Source organism: Hibiscus syriacus, unplaced genomic scaffold (genome assembly GCF_006381635.1).
Source record: "Hibiscus syriacus cultivar Baekdansim isolate YM2019G1 unplaced genomic scaffold, ASM638163v2 tig00110020_pilon, whole genome shotgun sequence".
NCBI lineage: Eukaryota > Viridiplantae > Streptophyta > Magnoliopsida > Malvales > Malvaceae > Hibiscus > Hibiscus syriacus.
In genome coordinates, this window is record NW_024062568.1 from 1,130,013 (window position 1) to 1,156,047 (window position 26,035).

At 32.8% G+C, this 26,035-nt stretch overlaps 3 protein-coding genes and 1 pseudogene across 3 annotated transcripts; 2 read left to right on the top strand and 2 right to left on the bottom strand.

The window, feature by feature from the left end:
* The first annotated feature begins 7,593 nt into the window (after positions 1-7,593).
* LOC120213139 (protein ACTIVITY OF BC1 COMPLEX KINASE 3, chloroplastic-like) lies at positions 7,594-11,197 on the top strand. The gene is made up of 7 exons (XM_039211287.1): positions 7,594-7,952; positions 8,378-8,605; positions 8,738-9,073; positions 9,163-9,718; positions 10,018-10,204; positions 10,359-10,725; positions 10,937-11,197. Exons 1-7 carry the CDS (start codon positions 7,662-7,664, stop codon positions 11,057-11,059), a joined length of 2,088 nt encoding a protein of 695 aa, XP_039067218.1. The 5' UTR covers positions 7,594-7,661; the 3' UTR covers positions 11,060-11,197.
* A 30-nt stretch (positions 11,198-11,227) lies between these two features.
* On the bottom strand, positions 11,228-23,164 carry LOC120213141 (protein SENSITIVITY TO RED LIGHT REDUCED 1-like). The gene is made up of 2 exons (XM_039211290.1): positions 23,156-23,164; positions 11,228-12,205 (listed from the first exon to the last, which is right to left on the bottom strand). Exon 2 carries the CDS (start codon positions 12,185-12,187, stop codon positions 11,324-11,326), a length of 864 nt encoding a protein of 287 aa, XP_039067221.1. The 5' UTR covers positions 12,188-12,205; positions 23,156-23,164; the 3' UTR covers positions 11,228-11,323.
* Positions 14,175-22,074, top strand: LOC120213144 (annotated as a pseudogene).
* Positions 23,165-23,350: 186 nt separating the features above from the next.
* On the bottom strand, positions 23,351-25,418 carry LOC120213148 (reactive oxygen species modulator 1-like). The gene is made up of 3 exons (XM_039211296.1): positions 25,319-25,418; positions 23,746-23,783; positions 23,351-23,525 (listed from the first exon to the last, which is right to left on the bottom strand). Exons 1-3 carry the CDS (start codon positions 25,389-25,391, stop codon positions 23,412-23,414), a joined length of 225 nt encoding a protein of 74 aa, XP_039067227.1. The 5' UTR covers positions 25,392-25,418; the 3' UTR covers positions 23,351-23,411.
* Between the last annotated feature and the right edge of the window lie 617 nt (positions 25,419-26,035).

Here is a 26,035-nt window from a genome sequence, read left to right on the forward strand (position 1 = left end):
ATTCTACTAGAGGAGAGGGAAATGGGAGACTATAAAAAGAAAGATGGATACTCATAGTAAATCTATATCTCATAACATAAAAAAAAATATGAGGGAATACAATTATACAATTTGACCAACTGGTCAAATGTACTTTAACAATATAATTGTTTTTGGGTTGTACCAAAAGAAATATAATTACTACGGCATGCTCTCTTAGTTTTCATCCCATTATTTTTCTTCTTTAATTAATTTATTGATATGTTTTAAAATTTTACTGTACTTGAAAAAAAGATTACAATTTATTTCTATTTAGGGTAATGTTGATCAGGTATGGGTGGAGGGTAAAAAATCTCTAATCCTGAATTGACCCAAAAGTAATAGTGTAATTTTTACATATAAATTTGAAGATAATTGTTATAATATCATCTCTCTTTATAATTTTTTAATTAGGTCCTTATTTATGCCGGATCGAATTTATACTCTAAAATTCTTGATTATATCGGATTCGAGTACAAAAAATAAATCTTTGAATCAATTCATATGAATGATATATTTTTTCTGGTCGAATTGATTAAAAACTCAACCCAACCCGATCTATTATCATCTCTACTTGGAAACTACTACCTACAATCAAATTGATTTGGAATTAAAATGAAAAAATTAATTAGACACATTGGTTAATGCTATATATGTAGAAATAAAATAAATGTAAATATGGAAAATATATTTTTAAAATTCAATAGATTATCTATACAAATTCGCTTAATTTAAACTTTTTATGTATAGATATTGCCTGAATTATATTTAATTTTAAAAAAAAATATTGTCTGAATATAACTTTATTATTAATTTAATTGTATTTTGAAATAATTGATTATTGCAGTGATTTTTTTACATAGCATTGGTGATGGATGATGCCGCCACACTCGAATAGCACATATAAACACCGTTAATTATGAACACTATTAAATTAATTTATAAAATAGTAAATTATAAAATACTAAACATATAATTATGAATTAGTTAAAAATATAAATGTAATTTAATTAAAATAAAATAAAATAAAATATTTATAAAATATTAGTTTTAGGATAAATTATACCATTGACCACCTAATTATTGACCCCTTTTACTTTAATCACCGATTTTTTAATTTTGTCAATCGAGTCACCTAACTATTTAAATATTGTCAATCAAGCTACCTGCCATTAAATATTAAAAGATGAGATGATGTGGCAGTTAATAAATTTTTAAAATTACACATTTAGTCCTCATAACTTACATATTCTATTAATTTGGTCCTAACTTTTATTTAATTCAATAAATTTTCCGTCTAATCAAATGGTACCACGTGTCACCAATTGAATGAATGGAAAATAAATTAAATCAATAATTGTTGTTGGTGGGATTTGAACCAGGGACGCAAGCCGAAAAACTAAACATTCTAAACACTAAGCTTGACCACTAAATTTATCTAATATACACAACATAATTTATAATGTAGGCAATGATAATAAATGACCTTATAAGGACTCAAACATGAAATAATTGAATATTATGAAAATATAAAATGTATATAACAATATTAATTGATTAATAAATGAATATGTTTTATTATATTTTAAATCAAAAATTAAAATAAAAGTAAATTTAATATTTTATAATTGAAATGTATAATTTTACATATAAAATAAGTTACCCTTAAAATTTTCTTCAAATATAATGAATAAATAATAAATATAATTCTACTCTAACCATATACAAATATATATGTAAATGCTTACTACGATAAGTTCTCAATTATCAGGAAAATTCTAAGTCAACGAAGCTCTTCGTTATATTTCAGTTATAATATATTAAAATTATTTTTATCTTGATTTGTTCGTTAAAATGATTTAAAATATAAATAAAATACATTCACATATTAATCAGTTATAATATTTGTGTATATATATCATATTATCGTATTATTCAATTATTTCACGTTGGAGTTCTTATTATGTCATTTTTCCTTTTTTATTTTCATTAACTATATATATTATGTAGTGATAAGTTTTTCATTTAAATAGTGTAGCCCAGTGGTTGGGGCGTTTGATTCATTTTCTCATGTCTTGGGTTCAAACCCCATTAGCAATATTTATTGACTCAAATTTTTTTATTCATTCAATTGGTGCCATAATGCCACATGTCATCATCTAATTGTGGATTAAATTTATTGAATTAATTAAAAGTTATGACCAAATTAATAGAATATGTAAATAATGAGGACTAAATGTGTAGTTATATAAATTTTATTAACGGCCACGTCATCTCCTCCATTAATATTTAACGGTAAGTGACTTGATTGACAAGATTTAAATAGTTAGGTGATTCGATTGACAAAATTGAAAAATCGATGGTTAAAATAAAAGGGGTAAATAGTTAGGTGCTCATCATTAACGATAATCATTTGTGCTCGTCGAGCGTGGCAGCATCATGCATCACCCATACTATGCAAAAAAAATCACCGCAATAATTGTGTTTATTTATGCTTGATGAGCGTTGTAGATTTTTCATGGGTGATTATGTTAATTATTGGCAATGCATACACATCTTACAAATACAAGTGTTCAAACACGAATCTTTTAGGAAAAATCGTTTTCTTTTATCATTGAGGTAACTTAATAGATTTTGTTGTGATGATTATTTGAATATATATCATATGCATTTACAATTATTATTAGAGAAACATGATGTCACCAAACTATGATCCATATTCTAAATCGATCCATAAATTTTGAAATATTCTATATCAAACCTTAAATTATGACTTTATTTTGAATTAGTCCCTAAATTTTAAAGCATGTTATATCAATCATTAAACTATTAATACCATGGCCCTTATGTTAACGCGACATTAAATCTATTGGTTTTTGAATACTTTAGGAATTGAACTCGTCACATTCTAAAAAAATAATCTATTTTTAATGTCTCAAGAATTAAACCTATGACCTTTTAAAACAAATTTATTTTATTTTTTAAGGCATGAGAATTTTTTAAGAGGTCGTGGCTTCAATTCCCAATACATTGAAAAACAAATTAATTTTTAATTGGTATAATTAATGTCACGTTAACAGAATGATCAAAATGAAATGATATTAAAAGTTTGAGGGTTGATGTAAAATATTTTAAAGTTTAAGGACCAACTTAGATTGAAGTCATAGTGTAGGGACTAATATAAATGTTTCAAAGTTTAGTGACCAATTTAAAACAAGAGTCATAATTTGGGGATATCATATACAATTATCTCTTATTATTATAATTGGATAACTCTCACCCTTACTAATTCAAAAGAGTTTTGGATTAAATTACCTAAAATTAATCCAATTTGTTTGAAGGATAAGTAAAGGAGTAAATTCCATTTTTTTAGTAAGTTTAATATATTTGCAACTTTTCCATTTCCTTCAATTTAATTTTGCTTGAGTTTTCACCATTTATGCTTCACCAATAAAAGTTATTCATTTATTATTAATTAAGTTTTAAATTATTACTAACCATAATATTTATAATCGGGTAAAATTAACTCAATTAAAATTTCACTTAATTTATTTAAATGTTCATTAAAATATCACCTCAAATTAGTAAAAATAAAATCAGTAATATAAACTACTATAGTTTTAAATCAAAACAACTCAAAAAGACTATTCCTATATTTATTTGGTTTTAAATTTCAAACAATAAAAAAAAGTGAGCAGTTAAAATATCACGTGACAACATATTTTATTAATATTAAATATTAATGCTGTTATACTCAAGAGACGTAGTGATTATGAAAATAAAGTATATAAACACATTGAACATTTTGAAAGTAGAGACATCGAACTCATTGAGCGATCTCGATAGTAAAAGGGAATGTTGTTATCTCTAAGGGTGTGTTCATGGAATGTAAGATTACCAGTGGAAATAAAAGATTACCAGGAATAGGATTACTGTAAATGTTGTATTTTGTGTTTGGTTGGTTTAGCATGAATGTAAGATACGTGTTTGGTTAAAGAATAAAAATATTATTAGAATGTATATTTGACCAAATTGTCCTTATTATATTTGTATATATTACAAATTGTAAAATATTATATTTTCTTTAAAAAATTAAATTCATAATATTTATATAATTTTTTTACAAAATTAAAAATATAAAAAAAATGTTAATGAAAGGGTAAAAAAAATTTTAACCCCTGAATTTCATATAAAATTTTAATTATAGACTTTTTTTTATAAATCTAAAATAATTTAAGGATAAATTTATAATTTAACCTTCGTAGAATTTTTATTATTCAATGACAGAAGAAGGATATTTTTTAAAAAAAATAAAAATTTAAGGGCATTTTAGTCCAAAACACCGGTAATGTTACAATACCTAAGGGAAGGGAGGTAATGACATTTCCGGTAATATACCCCAAAAATTCTACTATTGGTAATAAAACATTACCGAGAATGAGATTCCCGACCAACCAAACATGGGAATGTGGGATTCTCATCCCATGGGAATCCCACAATCTTGAACCAAATACCCCCTAAAGATTTTATATTCAAGTAGTTGCATTTTCATAGCGTGCGTTTATTGTCAATTGATTAAGAAAATTTTAAATGGATACTATTTTACAATAATTTCAGACTTATAAAAGAAATAAAGACACCACATCAATAAAATGATCAAAGTATAAGGGCATGGTGTCATTACCCCTAAAAAGTTATAATCAATGTTTCCGTTTTAGTGAATCATTACTAAAGTCAAGGAAGTGGAATAGTGGATAGGAGCTAGCGAGCGTGTTAAAGTGTTTTTTTTTTCCCTTTCTTTCTTTCTTATATCTTTTACAAAATTTAATATTCAATTGATTTAGATACAAGCTATGATCACTACTTCAACTTTAAATCATCGCTCCATCTGGGTCCCAAATTGGACAGGTTTTGACCTGATCAATTTGATTGGGTCGGAATTTACATAAAAATTAAATTCGGGTCTAGTCAGGTTATTTTTGAAGAAAAAAGTTTAACTCAGTTCGAGTTTAGGGTAAAAATATATGATCCAAAAAATGATATATTTATACTTTATATATTTAAAGATAATTGTAACAATATATCTCTTTATATTATATATTTTCAATTAAGTTCATATTTTATTGAATAAAATTAATAATTTTATATTACTTCAGGTCTGAGTCGGTTTTATCTCAAAAATCGGGTCGGACTTTGAGTCGGATGAAATTATCTTAAACTTGAGTTGGAACGAATTTCGGGTGGAGAGTATAAAATTTTTGGGTTGAGTCGGGTTGGTCGAAAAACCGACCCATATCCATCCCTAATTACTTGTTGTTTTGATCTCAACTTTATTTAATTATATTTTAATTTATGGTTGATGTACTTTATTTAATGTAATCTTTTATTTTTTATAGACAAGTAACATTTTGATAAAATATTTTTTTTAATATTATCATTTATTTAAATGATTAGATCAACCGTATCCATCATTTGCTAATTATTGAATAAAATTTAATAATAATTAATTCGATTTTTGAGTTTTTTTAAAAAAATCAAATTGGATGAGTATTCGTCCTATCATGGTTTCCTTTATATGTAGAAATAAAATAAATTTTGAGGTTGATTAAAATTTTCACATCTTCTTAATTTTAGTTCGACTCGAAATATAAATTTGATCACAGGCTTGGCCCATCTTACTTTTGTTTTGGCATTGAACTTCTTTTTATTAATAAAAAACTTATAAATAAAATATACTTGTTAACTAATTATTAGTTTTATTGGGAAAATAGTTTATTTGTTATTGTAGTTTTTATCCTTGATGTTTAAATTTGAAATTAAGTACCTATACTTATAATTTGACACAATTTAACCAATTTACCTTTAGAGTGATATCGGTTAGTCCAAATAATTATCGTGGATTTTGTTATATGGAATTTTTTGTGTGTTGGGAAAAAAATTCAAAAAGTTTGAGGGAGTTATTTAGAATTTTGGAAGACTTAATGAGAATTTTTTTAAATAAAATGGGGGGTGTAATTGAAAATATTCAAAACTGTTAGGCACGATGACAATTTATAAAAATCCAGGGGTTTTATTAAAATTTTAAAAAAATGAGGGAGTGAGTAATTTTAATTTAATTTTTAAGTCTACTTAAAATTCTAATTTTTTTAATGATTCGAATTAAAAAAAATCAAAAACTATAATACATGATATATATATATATATATATATAAATTTATCTTTCTTTTAAGAAGATGATAATAGTCCCATGATAAGTGATTTAGAGTGATCATTTGACTGTTATTTTTACTTTGAATATCTCAGTAGACAAGATAGATAGGATAAATAACTGTGATGATGACCCATGGTTAGGGTGTAAATGAGCCGAGTCGAACTCGAATATTGTTAAGCTCGATTCGACTTGAAAATTCTGAAATGGAGCTCGACTTGACTCGAAAACTCGCGAGCTTAACATTTTTAAGCTCGACTCGAACTCGAAATCCTAAACTAAAGCTCGTGAGTAGCTCGAAAAGACTCGAAATGAAAAAAAATCTTAAATTTAACTTGATTGGAGCCTCAAACTCGAACCTTAACCTTAAATACATGAAAATCTTACTTTATTTTAGAAAAATCAATACATAAATATTAATATTATTATTATTAATTTATTTAAAAAATAAAATATTAATATATTATATTTTCGAGCTGCTCACGAGCTTTTTTAGTCGAATATCAAGTAACTCGTTTTGGCTCGTTAAGAAATCGAGTCGAGCTCGAGTCGAGTCTATTCAATCCGAGTATTTATCGAGCCTTGAGTCGCGATCTATCTCGCCTCATTTACAGCCCTACCTATGACGTCACAAAATTAGGTGAGGGAGAATCTCATCTTAATAAGATGTGAGACATTAATCCCACGTCAAAATGGAAAAAAAGATTGTGGTATTTATAAATGTTGGGGTTATACATTCTATCACACATATATTTCGAGAAGAATGAAATGATTGCGTGACCAAAATCTCTACCGTTAACAATCTACATAAGATAGAACCTACCCATAAAAGAATTTACGTCAATATTTCAATTGGGGCGTTTAATATGTTAACTTTTTGGAATAACCCATAAAGAGAGGCCATATCAAATCAAAATATAAGTATTTGACCGTGTTCCACGAGAAGTCAACTGTTTGACATATGCTCTGACCAAAACACGTTCCTTACTCTTTCTTAGTTCGAGATATTTCATCATGATTTTCTTTCAGATTACAGAAAAAACTACTCTATAGACTACAGAGACGTCGAGGCCTCTTATTGTTGGTGTTAGCTAGCCTTGTTTTCCATCTATTTTCCATTTTAATTAAAAAATATATAGGGGCTAAATCATAAATATAAGTATTTAGATGGAGCAAAACATAGATTGACCTATTGTTTTAAACAAATAATTGAAAATCTAATGCAAGGAATCTTTATGGATTTGGATGAAACACGGCAGCAGCAGTGGGTAAGAGTGTGACAAATGGCAGTTTTCGGTTCACTTACGTTCATGGTAGTCGTGCAACCAAGTTATACCCAAAATCCCACTCTCAATAATCTCCACGTCGTGTTCGCAAATACAATAACACTGCTCCAATTGTCAAGCTGTGGCGTACACTTTCCTTCATTTCAACAATGGCGGCCATGAATCTGGTTGTTTCAGCCGGGGTTCATTACTCCTGTTCAAAGGCCGGTAATCGGTTTTCAATTTCGAAATCCAAGGGTTACAAGTTGGGAACTCGAGCTGCTTTGGTAGAAGCAGGACCCAGAGTCGATGGTAGTGGTACGCCGGTGGCTCTGCAAGTATTGGGAGGGGACCGGGCGGCGGAACTACAGGCGGAGGTCAAGGCCATGGCACGCGCCGTCAATGCCTCTGTTTACAGCCCCGAACTTCTTGCCAACAAATATGGGTCTCGACCTGTCCAGGTTAGGCCCAAACGAAAATTGGAAGAACACCATTATCGTCCATTCGTTTCAATTCGAATAATGCTTAAATATATTGGGGTCGGTTAAATTTAAATCGAATTATATTTAAAGTTCGTTTTTGGATAACTCGGTACCTCAACTCAGATAGGGATTTTGTATGTAGTAGAGGAGTATATATATAGATAGATACATAAAACCGAATTGACTTGAACTGTTATTACTATGATGATATCGTTTTGGATGAATGAAATGTAGTTGGAATTCAAGTTTGTCAATGTTGATGGAATTGCCATGATTTAAAAAAAAATATGTAAATCGGATTGAATCAGATTTGGATATGCTTTTGACAATGACAAAGTTGTTTTCAATTAATAGAATTTGAATGTGTTCTGTTAATGGTTATAAAATTGGTATGGTTATTATAGGTAGTGAGTAGGACATTGGAAATCTTGGTAGCCTTAGGCTCTTTTAGTACAAAGTTGTTGTTGGATCAAAGGGATGGCACACTGGATCGAAACAAGAGAAAACGAGCCATTGAGTTGAGGAGCATTTTCACTCGATTAGGCCCAACATTCGTAAAACTGGGTCAGGGTTTATCCACTCGACCTGATCTCTGCCCGCCCGAGTATCTCGAGGAGCTGGCTGAGCTGCAGGTAACAGTACACACACATATATATATATATTTGAATCAAGTCGAATCAAATCAAAGTCGAACAAGTAAAGTACTGTCCCACTCCTTTAAATAGTTCCTGGGGCCGACTTTTCTAACTCTTACATGTTCCTAGGATGCATTGCCTACATTTCCCGATGCCGATGCATTCTCATGCATCGAAAGGGAGTTGGGGATTCCGATTGAATCCATATTCTCTTCGATATCCGCTTCTCCAATTGCTGCTGCCAGTTTAGGCCAAGTCTACAAAGCTCAACTTAAGTATTCAGGCCAAACTGTTGCTGTTAAAGTGCAACGAGCTGGTATTGAAGAAGCCATTGGACTTGATTTTTACCTTATTAGAGGCTTGGGATTTTTCATCAATAAGTACGTTGATATCATCACGACCGATGTTGTCGCCCTTATCGACGAATTTGCCCGTAGAGTTTACCAAGAGCTCAACTATGTCCAGGTTAGTTTCTTTACTATATTCACATGGACTACACATATCTATGTACCATTATTGTGCATGAGATGTTAATTTTAGCAGGTTGCTTGCAGGAGGGAAAAAATGCAAAGAAATTCAAGACGTTATATGCTGACAAAGAGGATATCCTTGTCCCAGATATCTACTGGAATTACACGAGTGGTAAAGTACTAACGATGGAGTGGGTTAATGGAGTGAAACTAAACCAACAATCCGCCATTGAAAGCCAAGGTTTAAAGGTTATAGATTTAGTTACCACGGGCATCCAATGCAGCCTCAGACAACTCCTAGAACATGGCTACTTTCATGCTGATCCTCATCCCGGTAATCTTTTGGCGACACCTGAAGGGAAGCTCGCATTTTTGGATTTTGGAATGATGAGTGAGACACCAGAGGATGCAAGGTCGGCCATAATCGGTCATGTTGTTCATATGGTTAATCGGGACTATGAAGCAATGGCTCGTGATTACTATGCTTTGGACTTTTTGGAAACTGATGTAGATGTTTCTCCCATTGTGCCGGCTCTAAGGGACTTCTTTGATGATGCTCTGAACTACACTGTGAGCGAACTCAACTTCAAAACACTTGTTGATGGCCTGGGAAATGTTTTATACCAGTACCCTTTTAACGGTGAGCTGATATATCTTTTTCCATTTACTTCCGAGCCCCAAGTTTGGTTTGCATGTTTCTCGAATTTGGGTGTGATACACGTACTTAAAGAAAAAAAAGTTGGAGCAAGATTGCTATATATTTAAATGATGCTTTGGAGCCCTATCATCAAGTTTGGTTATTGCATGCTATGTTGCTTCAACTCTTTTGTTTTCTTATAGTACTTTACGTCCGTCACACCTGGATACGAATACATAATAATTTCGTGTGGAATAAACTTTGTTATAAGTCTAATAGTTTGGTTTTCAATGTTGTTGCAGTGCCTGCCTATTATGCACTGATATTGAGGTCACTTACAGTGCTAGAAGGGTTAGCCCTTTATGCTGATCCTAATTTTAAAGTGTTGGCTGCCTCATATCCATACTTTGCTAAAAGGCTTCTCACTGATCCAAATCCATATCTCAGAGATGCTCTTGTAGAGTTGCTTTTCAAGGATGGCAGGTTCAGGCATGTATTTCCTAACCTAATTACTTATACACCCTCTGCTCCTCTCTGCATTCCAGTTCATGAAATCTAGCTACTCGTAATGTACATATTTGATACGAGTGTCAGATACAAGCATGCAACTGATACAGATATGTTCAATTTCTGTTCACGACAGGTGGAATAGACTAGAAGACCTTCTTATAGAGGGAAGGAAGGACCGAGACTTCTCAGCAAAAGATGCATTGCAACCTGTTTTAAAACTATTACTGGGACCAGACGGTGAAGAACTTCGGACCTTAACGATTAAAGAGGCTGTTCGTGTCACTGAAGCTGTTATTTTAGGCTCAGCGGCTGATACATACAACTCTGCCCCGTCTTTTGTGCGAACCCTGATGATCAATGGAAATGGCAATGGAGCGCTTGCAATGACCAGTGCTGATTTGGAAGCTCTGATGGATCTTAGGAAACAGGTTTTTAGAATCTGGGCGCTTCTAACTTCCTCTGAAAATTTCGATCCAACACTTCTGCAGCCTATTTTACAGGTTAGTAAACCTTATTTGTGGTATAGCTTGTTCATTCTTCATTGTTCTTGAACTATATAGGTTTGATACTTATATCCGACAGATATTCAGATATGGTATATGACAATCTGAAAACATACATAGAATACGGATATTTTTTTATTTAAAATGAAACACAATTATAGCATTTAATAGAGTTGGGCAGTTCGCTAATGAAGGTGGTTTGGCATAGGTTCTTCAACAACCGGAGGGACGGAGTCTAGGGGGGCGAGTGGTTGGTGGGATAACTCAGCGTCTTGCAGCTCGTTTACTGCAACAGCTTCTAAGAACACCGACCGTTCCTGCTTCAAGTTGAAATCTGCAAGTATTCTTTATATATGTTACAGCGATTTAACAATACAAATATGAACCAAAAAATAAATATTGTAACAATATTAATACACTTTTTTTTTCTGGAATGTATAGTTTTATCAAATTAACAGGATCTACTTATCACAACTTCAGGGTTATTTATATATATTACAGAATTCAAATGAAGCATTTAGCAAAAAATTAATCCTACACGCAGTTTTGAATCACGCCAAAATGATTCTAGAAACAAACAATATGTTTCGCAAACTCAATGCAACTGCAGCTCCTTCTCACAAGAAAGCCTGAAAAAATGCCAACTTGAATCATGAAAAGCTGCAAAATAATCATCTGAAATTGTCTCGATTCTGTGTTCGTCTGTGAATCTTCGGGCGGCTAAGATGTGTGTGAGTGATTCAGCTACAGATGAATCCATACATGAGACTTCCTGATCATAGTACTTAAATGACACATGATGCTCATAAGTTTCAAAGCTATTTCCGAACAGTGCCACTCGATTCAATGCCTCCACTCCCCAATTTGCCTGTAAAAGATTGTTGTATAACTCTGCTTCACAATGCGGCATGAAGAAAAGTGTTGGCTTCTTAGCTTCCCGCCGGCCTTGCTCATTAACAGACAAAACGGAACAGCCAAGGGCTTCTAAAACCCGAGACTCAGTTGCAGATAGAACAGGATCAAACACCTCTATATCCCCGATCCAGCTAAACTCTCTTTTAATTAAAAGTGCAAGGCTAAGTTGAAGTCGAGGAGTTTCATGAGATTCAATGCTGCCAATACCATATATTACCATCTGCAGTTTCAACTCAGATCCCATAACCGAGTGGAAGTGATTCAAGGTTTTTTGACTTTGCATCTGATCCAAGAAAACCAGAAAAAATCTTGAGTTTTCAATTTTCTTCATGCATACTTGTATCTTATGCATAAGTTTTGATTGTCTCTTAGGATCGACCTCAAGATCGGTTGGAACCCACGGCTGTTGTTCATGTTGCTGTCCTTTTTCTGTTGTTATTTTCTGGGAATTCCTTCTATGTTTGCCCTTACGGGGTAAAACAACAGTCCACTCTCCAGTTTGAGTAGGATTATCAAGGTTGAGAACTTTTGTAGAAGCAGCCATTGGCAAAACAAAGATTTCCTGTTTCTGACAATCCGCTTCCCCCCGAATCAAGTACAACTACAGTTATGATCTTGAGGAGGAGCGGGTAGTGCAGGACACAACATCAACTTAAGCAAATATTCTTCTTCACAATGGGGGAGAGATAATTGTGCCTACTACCATTATTGTGAAAAAAACAGACTATAATCAGAGGCGAATATAGAATTTAAATGGGAGGAAAACAACAAAAATACACATACAAGACATGTTTGAATGCACACATCCCAAAAGTTAAATTACATTCTATCATTTTCTTTTGTTTCTCTTCCTCCAAATATCTTTCTTTGAAGTATTTGTGTGCTGACAGCCTTGCGTGCAGTGATGCACTATAAAAAATGGTGACCAATTACGCTGATAGGAGATGATGCTTATATATCCACATGAAAGTTAGATTAAATATCTTCAACGATGCTACAAGGAGATGTATACACATGCACATTAAAAATAAGTTATGGATATATAAGCTAGAGATGAACAGTTTCCTTATCATTGAGAAAATGACTCTCTAACAAGTTTATATGAGGGCGTCTCCAAATTGTTAAAATGTTTCAATGCACTAAGCATATTACAGCTACGTTACTCAGACTCGGATATGAGATTTTGACGAGGTCTTTGTTTAACATGGGTATTTTTAACTTTTTCCCACAATTTTCTCGTATTTGGAAGGTTCTTAAAGGATCATATCCCCATAATTATCTCTCGATATGCATAGGATACGAGTGTCCAACAAGGATAATTCAAGAAAATGAAGATTCAGATCAACATAGCATTAAAAACAATTTATATACACACGCACAAAACAGCCAATATTAGTTCCAAATTAAAGCCAGTCTCACAGATAGCCATCCAAATTCATATTCTGTAACTGTAAGGAGGCATTCGAGAGAGGAACACTACCTCAAGTCAGCTCTACTCTAATGGCGGAAAAGTAAAGAGCTTGAAATCTCACAAGGTAAAAATGTGAAGGAATCCTAATTCTCTTAACGTGATAAACATAAATACCTAAAACACGATACAAAAGAAAATCTGAACTGTTTACTACCCCAATTCCCAAATCAACACACTGAAAGGAACAACTAAAGTCAGGTTTAGGGGTTCCAGTGTGATTAACATAAACCACGAATGTATTGGAGAGATAGATATCAAGATTCTTCGAACAATTAACCTATAACTTAAAATCGACTGTGCAAAAAGTGGAAACAATGTAAAATGGGACTCCTAGATAATTTGTGTGTGGAGTACCTGAAAATCTCCAATGATCGGAAACAGCGTTTCAGACGGCAGACCTGTTTCGACGCGATTCAGTATCGATACAGATATCTAAATTGTGTTAGATTCGGCGGAGGCGGCCGTGGAGAAAGCGGAAGAAGAATGTAGGGTTTTTGGGCTTCGAAAAGTACTGTCAAAGCTAAAATATAAAAGATATTTGGGCTTTGTTCAGAGTTTTTTTCTTTATTTATTCAAAGTTTGTGTTTTATTTATTTCTTTATTTTAACATATTATTTAAAAAAATCCGAATTTATCACAATATCTAACTTTTTGACTTTAGAATACTTTTTCATACTTTCTCTTTTAAAATAAAATTGATTTTACATTAAAAAAAACTTTATCAATATTTTCATTTTTTACTTATTACCTAAATTGAAATGTAATCAAATCAAATTCAAGTAATATTTTAAATTAAAAAGTTTAATTTAATATTTAATTAGATTAAAAATATATTAAACAATAAATTAAATAAAAAAATAAAATAAAATTCGGATATCAATTTAAATAAAAAAATAAAGTTCATTTAGGTTAGATAAAGAGGTACTAAATTGAGCACTGAGATCAAGTTTAGATACTAAAATATATAGTTATCCTTCGTAATAAAACGGAGTAACCGTTCATCGTATAAATACTAATCCATTGTCATAAATAGGTAAAGACCAAAACCCGATTTATTTTTCATTTTCCTTTACACAAAATCCCGCTCCCAATTCCTGAACAGAATTTAGGGTTTAGGGTTTTATTCAGTGCTTTGCAAGTACACTCACTCCAGTTCTTCACCGTTATATGGTTTAGTTTCTCCGGGGTTTTTCCAATGATGTACGGTGATCCACAGCAGCAGCAGAACCAGCCGCACCCGCAAGGTGGGGAGTTTCAGAGAGGTCCTCCGCCTCTTCAAATGACGCGGCAGCCCTCAGCATCTTCTACTACTCTTAACTCAGAGTATCACCACCATGCTCCTCCTCCTCCTCAGAATCTTCCTTATGACGGTAGAATAATAATTCCTCAGATTCTTTTGCTTACAGTTTTGCATTTGTTTTAGTTCAAATTAGTGGACATTGTAAGAATTCTATCAAGAAATAGTTACTTGGTTCTTGAAATCCAAAGTTTAGGTGATTGCATACTAAACCACATCTAAAAATAGTTACTTGCTTCGATTGGTTGTAGGCAATGTATTTACACTTTTAGGTTCATTTTGCACCATGAGCCTTATATTATGGTAACACTTCTAGGTCTAAAAAATATGGCTTATCTCAACTGCGTGTTTAGATTATGAGTTGCAATTCACTTGAGAAATTAGCTAACTAATTCTTTTGCTTTTCTGTTAAATACTTCTTTCAGCTCATGGTGACAATTTTGCTGCAAAAAGAATGAGAAAGATGACCCAGAGGAGGGCTGTTGATTATAGTAGCACTGTTGTGCGATATATGCAGGTGATATTTTCATGTTTTGCCACTTTCATATGTATTTTTATATATCTTTCTATAAGTGGTTGCATGGTCAGAATGGTGATTCTTATTATCGTGGGTGCTTATGTTTTTTTTACATGGCTTATGTTGCTTCTATAATTTTTGTGGTTGAAAGCCTGCTCTTATATCAAAATGATCGTTGATTTCTCTCTTTTCCTTCTGTAGCGTTTTGCCAAGTTTATTATTCAATTTGCTTTACTGACAGCCTTTTTCCTTCTATAGCTTTTTGTGCTTTTTTGTTACATGGATTTGATGTTGCTCGACTGTTGTATTCAATCCTGTATGGTGTTAAGCTGTATGGTTTTGTGCTATGTAGGGACAATATTAAGTTGATGTCCAGAAATGTTTTTATGTTGTAGTTGCTCATAGTAGCTGCTCTTAATTACTTTTTGGATCAAATATCAGTCAATTGCGTGTATCATAATCAGTTCATGATTCATGACTAGATCCTACCATTACACCCATAATCACCTTTCATGATTAGGGGTGTATTGGTTTATATTCGTAGGAAAAATAATGCAGATTATCTGAATCATAGTTGTTGTTATATCTGTGTTTATTTTGTTTGAGGGGCATGTTCTCTTATGTAAGATAGCAAACACATTTTTTGTTTCCTTTTGAATCTCAAATGAGGGTGACATACTTGTAATCTAATAATAGCTGTGATTATGCAGGTTCGAATATCACAGCGGGATGCAAGGGACAGGACAACTTTGCAGCCTACACCAGCAGCTGCAATCGATGTTACTAAAATTTCTTTTTCTTTTTTCTTTTGTTTCTTGGATTATGAATTTTAAGATTTAACTTGTACTTCTGTTGATCTTTCATGCAGATGTTGCCTGCAGCTGCCTATTTAGATAACCCATCCACAGGCTTCGCTGCCAAATTTGTTCATACATCACTAAACAAAAACCGGTGTTCAATAAATCGCATTTTGGTGAGTTAGATTAGAATTTTTTTTTGGTACACTATGTTTCCTCAGGGAGTTAAATTAGAATCAATCTCATGCAATTATGTTCTAGTATTTCTGTGATTAAATGCTTCAGTCTTGCTTGATAATTAGGAACTAGGAAGCAATGGGGCCCAGAATTGTTTGGCATCTGACTTTGGGATTGATATTTTTTTTTAAAAAGTTGAAAGGCTCCATAACTAGCTTTTCTTGCAAGAAATGATAACTCATGCTGTCTTAATTTGTTTAATGTGATCACATACCCATCAAATTAAATTAACTTCTAAAAGTTTGGGATTTCTTGTTTACCCAACAAAGGCTATCTCAATCAACAATTGGATATCAGATAGATAAAAGCCATCCAATTTGTCTTAATTATTTTTTATCCTCGGTTTACTATTAGGTATAGTTAAGTAGTGATACTTAATAGAAGCAACTTCCTTTTTATACTTGCATGTTTACATGCCTTATCTCTTGATGTTTTTTATGGTAATGACAGCTGATGTCATGGAAAAAGCTTAACTTGTTATTGTTCGTGGAAAAAGCTTAACTTGTTATTGTTGCTATTGATGATGCTTCTTTTTTGCAATTGTTTACGACTTTGTGTGTGAAGGGATTTGGTTTTACTGTTGTTTTTTTCTGCCTTCTCTGGAACACCAATTTAACCCCCCCTACTTCCCAAAGGGAGAAAAAGGATTTTTGTTTGAAGTTACTAATTTAGAGCAGTTATACTGAGTTTTTTCCCCCTTTAGTGGACTCCTACGGGTAGACGTCTCATCACAGGTTCTCAGAGTGGAGAATTTACTTTATGGAATGGACAATCATTCAATTTTGAAATGATTCTTCAGGTATACTTCTATTAACTGACATATTTATCTTATTTAGTTAGGATTATTCATTAGAGATTCTAAATTGATGACTTTTGGACCTTTTATTCCCCTTAAAATACTTAGGCCCATGATCAAGCCATCAGGTCTATGGTATGGAGTCACAATGACAACTGGATGGTTTCTGGTGATGATGGAGGTGCAATAAAGTATGTATTCTTCACATTCTTTTGTTGTGTGATTTAACGTTACTGCTTTCATGCTTGTGAATTCTTATTTGGCTTAGTCATATTTTTTTCTCTGTTGTAAGCGTATTTGTGAATTTACCTTTTAGGTATTGGCAGAACAACATGAATAATGTTAAGGTCAATAAGTCTGCTCACAAAGAATCAGTTCGTGACTTAAGGTGCCTTTTCTGACATTCCTTTTTCGGTTTAGATTTTTATCTAATATAGAATTTAAGATATACTCTTTTAACAGTTTTTGTAGGACAGATTTAAAATTTTGTTCCTGTTCTGATGATACTACTGTTAAAGTGTGGGACTTTGCCAGGTGCCAGGAGGAGCGTTCATTAACCGGTAATGTTTCTTGGCTTGTAAAGCATTCGCTATATGAATTAGTATGTTTCATTTTTTCTTGATGGTATTTTTGCCTCATTAATATCTTCCCTATATAGATTTCTGTATGCTTGAATTAACCTAAGAGTTTCATACATGTTTTGAACTCAGGCAGGCCATGGGTGGGATGTCAAAAGTGTTGATTGGCATCCTACAAAATCCTTACTGGTTTCAGGTGTGTATCAAGTTTATTTTCCAAGCCCCTCTTTCATGATATCTTTGCAAGTTGTCATTGTAATGCCATGCTTGGCCACTCTTTAGGTGGAAAAGATAACCTTGTGAAACTTTGGGATGCTAAGACAGGGAGAGAGCTTTGCTCATTGTGAGTAACTTTCTTGGTGAAACACATATAATAGCTAATGATTTTGACTTTTTTTGGTTAATAATGCAAGTCTTTTGCAGTCATGGCCATAAAAACACAGTTCTTTGTGTCAAATGGAACCAAAATGGGAATTGGGTGTTGACTGCCGGAAAGGATCAAATTATCAAAGTCAGGATCTTCTTTATCACTGCAAAGCTGTTATGTGATTAATGGGAGTAGATATATAACTATATATGCTTTTTCTTCTTTTTTTCCCCATATTTACTTTGTCCTTTTCAGCTTTATGACATTAGAGCTATGAAGGAACTTGAATCTTTCCGAGGCCATAGGAAGATGTGACTGGTTAGTCAGATTTATTCTAAGCGGACCCCTTGCATATGGATACTAAAAGCGCCTGATCATTAAATATATGCTTGAATGCAGTTTTTTGGTCTCCAATATGTTGTGATAGAGCTCTTAAAAAGACTGGGTTGATTGTGGCTTATAGTTATTATCTTGCTTGATCATTTAATTCTCTTCTTGCATGATTTGAATAAAGAATTCTTTAACATATTGACCTCTGCTTTTTCCAGCACTGTCTTGGCACCCATTCCATGAAGAATACTTTGTCAGTGGGAGTTATGATGGATCCATTTTCCATTGGCTTGTTGGGTAAGTGTACTGGCTGCATTACTGAATTCCCTAGTTTTGTCTTGTCCTCTATGCTCCAGGTCACAAAAGACCTTGGTTATCATTTGTATGATTTGTTTCACTATTACCTTGGTTATTTGTCTCTTGGAATTTATATTTAGGTTGAATTATTAAGTTGGCGAGTGACAATGTCAATTACAAAAGACATCAAAACATGTTAAAAATTATAGATCTGGATGATGTTAAAACACATAGTCAGAGTCATATTGGCTAATGATACCGTGAGGGAAATAGAGTTTTTACTTTAAAAAAAGTATTTTTTTTCTTCTTCGTTTTTAGTATTTATGTTAAATTATTTTTCATATTAAAATTCATTTTATGATATTTATCTATAAGCGTCCTCATTTATAGGGCTGTAAATGAGACGAGACAGATCCCGAGCTACTCGAGATCGACTCGGTCAAGGCTCGATAAATACTCGGATCGAATGGACTCGACTCAAACTCGAGCTCGACTCGAATTCTTAACAAGCCGAAACGGGCTACTTGATACTTGACTCGAAAAGCTCGTGAGTAGCTTGAAAATATAATATATTAATTTTATTTTTAAAAAATAAATTATTAATAATATTAACATTTGTGTTGATTTTTTTAAAAAAATACAATAAGTATTTCATGTATTTAAGACTTAGGTTCGAGTTCGAGTTTAAGGATTTCAATTTTGTTAAGTTTAAGATTTGTTTTTCATTTCGAGCCTTTTCGAGCTGCTCACGAGCTTCAGTTCAGGATTTCGAGTCGAGCTTAAAAATTTTAAGCTCACAAGTTTTCGAGTCTAGTCAAGCTCAACAATGCTCGAGCTCGACTCGGCTCGTTTACACCCCTACTCATTTATTTACTATATACGCGTACTGGATTCATAATGATGCCTTTTCACATTCATGTACTAAATTCATGATGCCTTAATAAGCCTTTAACCTTTATAACCAAATAGTCCTCTAACCTTTAATTTGTACCTAAATAAAAAAATTCAAAGAAAAATTATTTTTGTGTGTAATAAGAGTGTATTTGGATGAAAATTGAGGGTTAGACTTATTTGGGTACAATAAAAACATAAATGCTTACTTTGAAGAAGTGAAAAATTAAGGGGGGATTTAGACTCTTTAGCATTAATGATGGGTGGGTGATATTTTATACTTACAATTGCTAAACATTATTCTGATGTACAGGCATGAAACTCCACAGGTTGACCTTCCCAGTGCACATGATAATAGTGTGTGGGATATTGCCTGGCATCCTATTGGATATCTTCTATGCAGGTAAACCCATTCTAGGACTTATAATTGTCCTGCATGCTTCTTGTTGATTTCTGTTAGAGAATATTACGGGTTAATAGAATACTATGGGTTGTGTATGGTGAATGTCAGGGAATATTATGAGTAAAGTATGGGTGTGTTATTTATTTGAGTGTTTATGTATATGTATATGATATATTTTTCCTTTCATAACACATATAATGAAAGTTTACTTCGAATCTTCTACCTTTAAAAATTTCCTTGTAGTTTATGCATTTCATATGAAAATTAAAATAGTTGTATGCATGCCTATGCTTGTATTTGTCGATATGCGTACAACTGTTTGACTGCAGGCTAGTGTTGGCTATATTTGATGCTTGACTTTTTGAGATAGAGACTGAACGAAATTGGTTTGTGGACATCCGTGAAACTGAAATATTATCTGATCCTTGTCTGGCTCAATACTATTTGATCAGCGAACATTGTAAATGCAGTGTATGGTTTAAATACAACAAAATTTCTAGAGCTCATCTGGTTTTATTTGATTTTATGTTCTTTTCCATTCTAGTGGTATTTATTCCAGGCTACATCCCTGTACTGATAAGCACCAAGTCTCATCAGTCTTATGTCAAACCCATCATCAGTTGTATAACTTGTTTACATAATCATGCAGTGGTAGCAATGATCACACAACAAAGTTTTGGTGCAGAAATAGGCCTGGAGATACTGCTCGCGATAAATTTAACATTGGTCAGAATCAAGATTTCTACTTATTGCCTCTTTTTTTTTTTTACAGTTTTTCATCTTCCCCATCTGGAAAGGAAATAGGCAAAAAGAAAAGGATGTTTAAGCTGTTATTTATTGTCCACTTTATCTGAATAATTCAGTCGCACAAGTCATTGTATTTATTACAAAACTTCTGTAAATATGTTGGACTATTTGTACTTTGGTTAATACTTAATAGCACTATGAACTGCATGTAGGCTATGGTGAGCAAAATCTTGCATTAGCTGGACGCATGCCCGGCAATTTTGCAGCACCTGAAGGCCCAACCACCCCAGGACCATTTGCAACTCGAAATGAGGGAACAATTCCTGGTATCGGAGTTCCTATGCCATTATCGGTTCCATCTCTTGATGCATCTTCTCAGGGGGACCAAAAGCAGATTCATCCAGGTCCCATGCTTTTTGGAGCTCCTCCTCTTCCTCCTGGACCACATCCATCTCTTCTAGCCAATCAGCAGCATGGATATCAACAAGACCCTCAACAAATTCAACAACAGCAACAACGGACAATGCAACAGCAAATGCACCTATGCCAATGGCACCTCCAAATATGCAACAGCTACAACCTCCATCGCATTCTCATGTGCCCATGCATCTACATCCTCATTTACAACGCCCTCCTCATGGTATGCCTTCGCCAGTTCCATCCTCAATGCCAGCATCTTTCAATCCATCTTCATCAATGCCTGGTCCACTGGTATGACCTTGTAAATAGCTCTACTGCATATTTTTCTGTTTGCAACCATGGTTTTCATTTTCAAATTATTTGCTCCCGTGAATTGTAGTTAATTTGTTTCCAAAGAGGGCACATGTTTTATTCTCTATGGTTCATTTGCCTGACTTGCTGCATACATGGACGAGATGCATACAATTTTTGGACACGGGTTAGACAAATTTTAGAAGCTTGATCAAATGTATTTCAAAATTTTAGGGTATGCAAGGTACTATGAATCAGATGCCTCCTCCATACCACAAGGCCATTTTATGGGTGCGACTCCTAGGCACTCAGGATCATTTCCCACTAGTCGTGGTGGCCCTTCAGTTGGAGGTTTTCCGAATAGTATGCAGAATATGCAGGGCCCAGCAAATATGGGCGTCGGCCAAATGTATCTGCAGGGTGGTGCATTCAATCGTGCGCAGGGTGGTCAGATGCCAATGAGGCCTGGGCACAATCCTTACCAGGTAAATGATGTAATTCTCTCTCCTTGATCTTGTTCTGCCTGTCCCTATATTTTATGTTGGTGACCGGATTCACGGCCAAAATATGTGATAGAACATCAATAAGAATCACGTAACTGAGTATATTACTTCTTTCTTGACTCTCCCCATTTTTAATGGTATAACGGAACACGCCTGCATTTTTCATGCAGCCTCTTCTGAGGCAATTGTATTTAGGTAAAAGTACTCGTGTTCATACGAAACTCACTTGTTATTGCTTCCACTTACTGCAGTCCGGTGGTCAGCCTGGTATGCCGTCTCAGCCGACGACAGGTCCCCCACCTCATGGCCAAATGCCACAGTAACACCTATGATTGTAGAGTATTTGTACTGTTTTGGGGTCTCTCTTAAAACTATGCATCGCTTTCTTTGGACCTGAATATTGCAACCATTGGCATCATTTTGCTGTATTTTATTGTATGGAAATTGGAATGCTTGAACAATAATCCTCATTTTGCTTTCGTTTCCCAACTTTGATTTATTTAATTTATGTATAACTAAAAACGTGGCTGATATTAAGACCTAATTGAATTCAATTTTTAAGAATGTTGAAGTTTGAAGATTTAATTTGATTCAATAATGAATATCGTGTCAACAGTTTTTTTTTTAACTATTTCCAATTAAATACTATTTATTTTCCAATTTAAATAAAGCCTAACAAAACAGAGTATTTGACTTAAAATAGTATGGAATAGATTCCTACAAAAGAAAGCTGGGCTGAAACCTATACCTGATATTAAATAAACAAATAAAAGATTTAATTGTAAAATAAGTGTTTAAATTATATATTTTTTATTTTAAATATTTATTTATTTTGTCAAATAAGTATCTTTGTATTATTATTTTGATATCTAATCATTAACGTCCATACAAAAGTTTCATTATCTAATGAATAGACACGTATTTTACAAATTAACCTAAATAATACAAAGAATCAGATGTCAGCACAATAATTTTCCTACATGCCCATCTAACAAAATAAAGAAAAACGAAGCATTGCATACATTTATTTCCGGTGAAAGAAGGATTGCATACATTAAAATTGGTAAAAAGTCAAAAATGGACAAACTAGTTTATTCATTTTAAAATTGAATAATTAATAACAATTTAATCATAAAATTTTCTGTAAATTTTAGTTAAAAAAGAAACAAATCTACACTTTTAACACCCAAGTGTTATACTTGAGCATAAAAGATCCAACAAATTTAGCAATGTTGAATTCTTTTAAAATTATGATTAAACATACAATGTTAATTTTGTTGTCAAAACGACATTAAAATCATGATATGGATGGTCTTGAAACAAAATATTACCTGAGAGACAAATTACAATTCAAACTTGAATTTTGTTAATGGAGATGAGATAGTGATAGTATTTGACTGTTCATTTCTTCTGAATTGGGTGAAAAAACACAAACGGTGGTTCTGTACAGAGGTAGAGAGTGAGTTAACTCAGGAAGACGATGAACAGTAAGCTAACTCACTATCTACCTCCTCTATAGTACCACCATCTGCGACACTTTGCCCAAACTAAAAAGAGTAAACCGCCGAACATCACCACAATCACATTTCTCCCTTCAACAGAGGTGATAAATTATCATAGTAAAAAGTTGGCAGAAAATAAGAAAGGCAAAGAAGGAATTTTTATGTGACATTGAAGTCGAAATATATGTTCATATTTTCATTCACCCAGAGAAGCCCATACAAATAACTTGATGAACAGAACCGAGGCATAAAAACACTTTTGATTGTAATAATTAAAGCCAAGCCACCATCCTGAGAGGCCTTTAAGAAGAGCAATGAATTGGTTTAATAGGACTTCCCACAATGGATTAGGCTTCCTGCGCCCAAGAACAGTCCGAATATTGCCGCACTACCCAGTGTGGTTTGCCCAATATATCGAATCTTGAGCAGTCCTGGTACCTGCACAATCCGAAAATATGAATCTCGATATGCACAAAGTGATCTTATGCAAACAGCAAAGACACAGCATACTGTTTTCATGGTTCATAGAAATATGAATCATACATCCATGGAACGCTATTGTAATTCGTGTGGTGAGATATCAGCAAATATGAAAACGTAAAAACATAATTGACATTGTTTCATCTCTAGAAATAGAAAGTAAAATGCTGTACATTACCTTGTACCTAATAGCCTCATAAGTCCCATATACAGCACCTGTATGAGCAAAATCACATTAAGAGTCCAAAAGTAAAAGATAAAAAATAAAACCAAGTAATATGATATAGTGCAACAAATAATTAAGAATCGTGTCAAAAAGGATCTAGGAAAGGAGTTTGTTTGGCAAAGATAGAAAGTTGCCACATTTAAAAGATACCAACAGAAGACTCTGACCCTGCAATCCTGTAGAATCGTCTAATCCTCTTCCTAATCATTCATCCTCATTCTTCCAATCTCTAGGGACACTCTGAGTGGCTGACAGGTAAAACAATGTTTACGACAAGAGTAAACAGAAAATTTCTCAAGTTTATTTCATGAATTTGGACGATCCCTTTGGAGGATAAAGTCTCCATACCAATTTTGTCCGGATATGAATCAAACATGGGTTTTATACAGAGGTGCTTCAAGAAAAACAGAGAGTCAAAACAACATAGGAGCACGCTGTCCTAGAACATGGCCTCTATTGTTAGTTGAAAATTATGTGTGTGTGCATTGAACTCAGGCACCATGTTCCTAATGCTTAGAACTTTAGCTTCCAACTAAAGGAATAGGGTTTGAAAGCCATGGAAAGGATGGCTCGAGATCTATGGAAGCTAGCTCTCTATCGTTAGCTGTAAATGAATTGCAACGTGTTTTACATATGCCAAGAATAAGAAACAATGACACTGTTCTGAATCCCAAAACTACAGATTTGCAATAGTTTTGTCTCTGAAATCATTTTCTTTTCAATTTAAGCACTATATTTTCTAAGTATACCAACTGAAACAAACCATCACACGAGATAATTGCTTAATAGTCTAAATGCATATTCAATAAGACAATTTACTATAAGCATAAACATCAGTCTCATTGAATTCATTGAGATCATAAAAGAAGTCAAAGAATCAACAATGAAAAAGAAAAGGGAAAAAAACTCAAAACAAGTACTTAGTTAACCAAAAATCATTAGTTCATACTTTTTACTTGGTCCTCCATACATATAATAAATTAATAAAAGAAGCAATTTTCCACATTGGTACCAAATTATGATCATAAATATAATCCTTCTATTTATTTGTTTGTTTTCCTCTTTTTGCTAGGAAATAAATAAATGGCAAGCCTAATAGCTGATTCTAAAATTACACAAATAAAGAATTCCCTTCCATTCTTAAACCAAAAGTGGGGGTTTTGTTTCAATTTGAGTTTTATGAACTAAAAAGAAAACCCATTTTTTCTTTACTTTGATGGGTTTTTTCTTTCACTCAATTTCCTTGCAAAGAATCAACACTGTGAGCTAAAATCAGTTAAGAAAGAAACCGTTATCCAATGAAAAAAGAACCATTGTTTAAAGCTCAGAATTTAAACATTTAGTTACAGAATCCTAAGCCGATAATTGCTATTTTCCATTTGGCTTTCTGATTTCAAAACGATAATAATAGTTGATGTTACTGAAAATGAAAAGAGAAACTTATTGATTTCAATGTTTTGAGTACCTAACCAAAACAGAGCAATGAGGTTTAGGGTTTTAGTGAGTGGAAGAACTAGGAACTTACCAACAGCACCACCAACAGCGCCTCCAACGGCGACTCCGGCGGTGACGCGAGCCAAGCAGCTGTCTCTTGCCATACTCGGTTCAATATTTCGTCCTCTTCCCTTATTTTTCGTTTGATATGATTTCTTAGGTTTTTGCGAGATTGGTGAGTTTAGATCGATGCTTTTACCTTCGTTTTGTATTGGTTATAAAATGTTATGAAAAATAAAAGAATTAATATAAATATTACTTAAAAGATTCAAAATTATAAACAATATGCCCAATTATTTTTTTATATTTTCATTTCAATCATATTTTTTTTTTATATTTTTGCTTATTTAATCGTTAAATAATTTAAATGAAATTTTTTTATATTATTCAAATTATCACACCTATTCAATTTCGTACACAACTTAATTTATCAGTCATTGATACAAGGACATATTTCAAATCAAATGACTTATGATTTTTAATTTTCTATTTATAATTTTACATTTATAAAAATGTAAATACAAGCTTACCAACAACACAATTTTAATTCCATAACTAAACTAAACTGATCAAACTATGACTTAAAATTTTTCTTCTTGAAACTCCTATTAAAACTACATAAAATAATAATTAAGATAATTCTGAATAAATATTATCTTATAATTATCTTAGACTATTAAAAATAAATAAATAAAACAATAATTATTAAAGCTTAGAGTTATATGAAATACACAATATAGAAAGTCTT

Excerpts from the sequence above, each read along its gene's own strand:
- LOC120213148 (XM_039211296.1), bottom strand. The coding sequence starts at position 25,391 with ATGGCAAGAGACAGCTGCTTGGCTCGCGTCACCGCCGGAGTCGCCGTT. Across the intron at positions 23,784-25,318 it reads CGCTGTTGGTGGTGCTGTTG|GTGCTGTATATGGGACTTAT; the intron begins GTAAGTTCCTAG and ends TTGCTCATACAG. Across the intron at positions 23,526-23,745 it reads ATGAGGCTATTAGGTACAAG|GTACCAGGACTGCTCAAGAT; the intron begins GTAATGTACAGC and ends CGGATTGTGCAG.
- LOC120213139 (XM_039211287.1), top strand. The coding sequence starts at position 7,662 with ATGGCGGCCATGAATCTGGTTGTTTCAGCCGGGGTTCATTACTCCTGT. Across the intron at positions 9,719-10,017 it reads ATACCAGTACCCTTTTAACG|TGCCTGCCTATTATGCACTG; the intron begins GTGAGCTGATAT and ends ATGTTGTTGCAG. Across the intron at positions 10,205-10,358 it reads TTCAAGGATGGCAGGTTCAG|GTGGAATAGACTAGAAGACC; the intron begins GCATGTATTTCC and ends TGTTCACGACAG.
- LOC120213141 (XM_039211290.1), bottom strand. The coding sequence starts at position 12,187 with ATGGCTGCTTCTACAAAAGTTCTCAACCTTGATAATCCTACTCAAACT.